This window comes from Lotus japonicus, chromosome 3, assembly GCF_012489685.1.
Source record: "Lotus japonicus ecotype B-129 chromosome 3, LjGifu_v1.2".
Taxonomy (NCBI): Eukaryota; Viridiplantae; Streptophyta; class Magnoliopsida; order Fabales; family Fabaceae; genus Lotus; species Lotus japonicus.
This window is the reverse complement of record NC_080043.1, coordinates 73,236,714-73,238,564: the sequence shown is the minus strand read 5'-3', so window position 1 is coordinate 73,238,564 and position 1,851 is coordinate 73,236,714. Positions and strand designations below refer to the sequence as shown.

General features: G+C 40.1%; 1 protein-coding gene across 1 annotated transcript; it reads left to right on the top strand.

Annotated features, from left to right (window-relative positions):
* The first annotated feature begins 276 nt into the window (after positions 1-276).
* LOC130742572 (ethylene-responsive transcription factor ERF084-like) lies at positions 277-1,189 on the top strand. The gene has a single exon (XM_057594664.1). The coding sequence runs from the start codon at positions 333-335 to the stop codon at positions 1,041-1,043; it is 711 nt and encodes a 236-aa protein (XP_057450647.1). The 5' UTR covers positions 277-332; the 3' UTR covers positions 1,044-1,189.
* Positions 1,190-1,851: the final 662 nt, after the last annotated feature.

Here is a 1,851-nt window from a genome sequence, read left to right as displayed (position 1 = left end):
ATTAACTACATTATGACCATAAGATGATTTTATTCTTAAAAATAGGACCTAATTATTAAAGTACCTTGTGAAAGAGGTATTGTATCCCTATGTGCTAGAGAGGCAGCCTAGAAAAGACAAACATGTAAATACGAGGGATTACAGTCTTATCGAAATTGACAGCCATATCTACATTTTTCAAGTAAAATATCAATTATCTTTCATATCACTAAATATTTTTTCATCATCTCAAAAACGATTATTTCTTCCACTCAAAGCAATATAAATACTCTTCACACTTTGCAAGAACTTAGCTAGATTAGAACTTAGAAGTTACAACACCCACCACCACCATGAACGGTGAAATCTTCTTACACACGGCCACAACCACCACCACCACCGCCACATTTCTTCCAGTTCACCATGCACCCGAATCGCACGACCCATCATGCTTCCCATTTCAGCCTCCTCGTGCCTCAAGCAACGAAACGACCCTCGAAGGAATCGCAGCGGTCGTCGGAGAACGCGTCCTCTACGGACCCAATCACCGTCAACCGGTGACCTCTTCGGGTTCGGAGGCGGGTACGCCGAAGAAGAAGGCGGCGGAGAAGAAGACCGGCGCGAGCACGAGCTACAGAGGAGTGAGGAAGAGGCCCTGGGGGAGGTGGTCGGCGGAGATACGCGACCGGATCGGCCGGTGCCGCCACTGGCTGGGTACGTTCGACACGGCTGAGGAGGCGGCGCGTGCTTACGACGCGGCCGCGAGGCGCCTGAGAGGCTCCAAGGCTCGGACCAACTTCAAAATACCTTCGGTTTTGCCGCTGCTTTCGCCGCCGCAACCGAACTCGGAGATGAATCCGGTCACCGGAGTTACTGGTAAGCCGAAAACTACGCGCAAGGGAAATAAGAAGTGCTCTGTGGATGTGGTTACTTCGGTGGAACAATTGTTCAGTGGGGTCCCTGCAGTTCGAAGAGGAAGAGAAATTCATGTTCATAACAGCAATGTGGAGGTGAAGTTGAAGCTTGGTGGTGCTGGTAGAAACAGTACTAGAATGGTGATGTAGGTTAAATTGTACATATAAACATGTAGGTTGCTCTTCATGTTCTGAGTTTCTTTTTGTGTGGGACTGTGGTGTTTTATATATGGTGGTTTATTTGGGTATGAATCTCTGCAATGAATGGAACATTTAACCATGGAAATATATTATATATGTACTTAATTTGAATGAGGTAATGGCTTTGTTTTATTTATTAACATGGAAATATCAAATATATGTGCTAGATTTTGACTATTTGCAATTGCAATGTTTGAAATAATGATTCATAAATAGTGCAAACATTTTGGGACACCATTTTTTTCTTCTATCTCTTTCAACATATTTATCACTTATTTATCTTTTTTTTTCCATCTCTCTAGTGGTCTACTCTCAAACGGTGTTCATCAATCTTTATTCGAATATTTGGATAGTATTATGGCCATTAATTGTTATTTAAAGTGGTTTAATTCAAGTAATTTGTGATGATGGAACTATACTCATATCACAAATCACATTTTAAGGTGGGTATAGTATTCTAGCTTCTAATCTAGCTAAGTTCTAATAGATTTGAATTTAATTTTTAAAATGTAACACATTTCTCTCCTTAAAATATATTTTATCTATTTAAAAAGTGTGTTGTTAGCGATTCTCATACTGATCATATAATGGTTAGTGATGAAAATGAAAGGATTATTTACTAATATTAGCGGTATGAATGAATGGTCCATTATGTGCATTAATTTAGTTTAATTAGTTGGAAATGGAAAAACATGCGCGTGTTGCTTCAATATTTATTGATGGCTTAATTGCACTTTTGGTCCCCCACTTTATTCAA

Coding starts and splice junctions, on each gene's coding strand:
- LOC130742572 (XM_057594664.1), top strand. CDS start 333: ATGAACGGTGAAATCTTCTTACACACGGCCACAACCACCACCACCACC.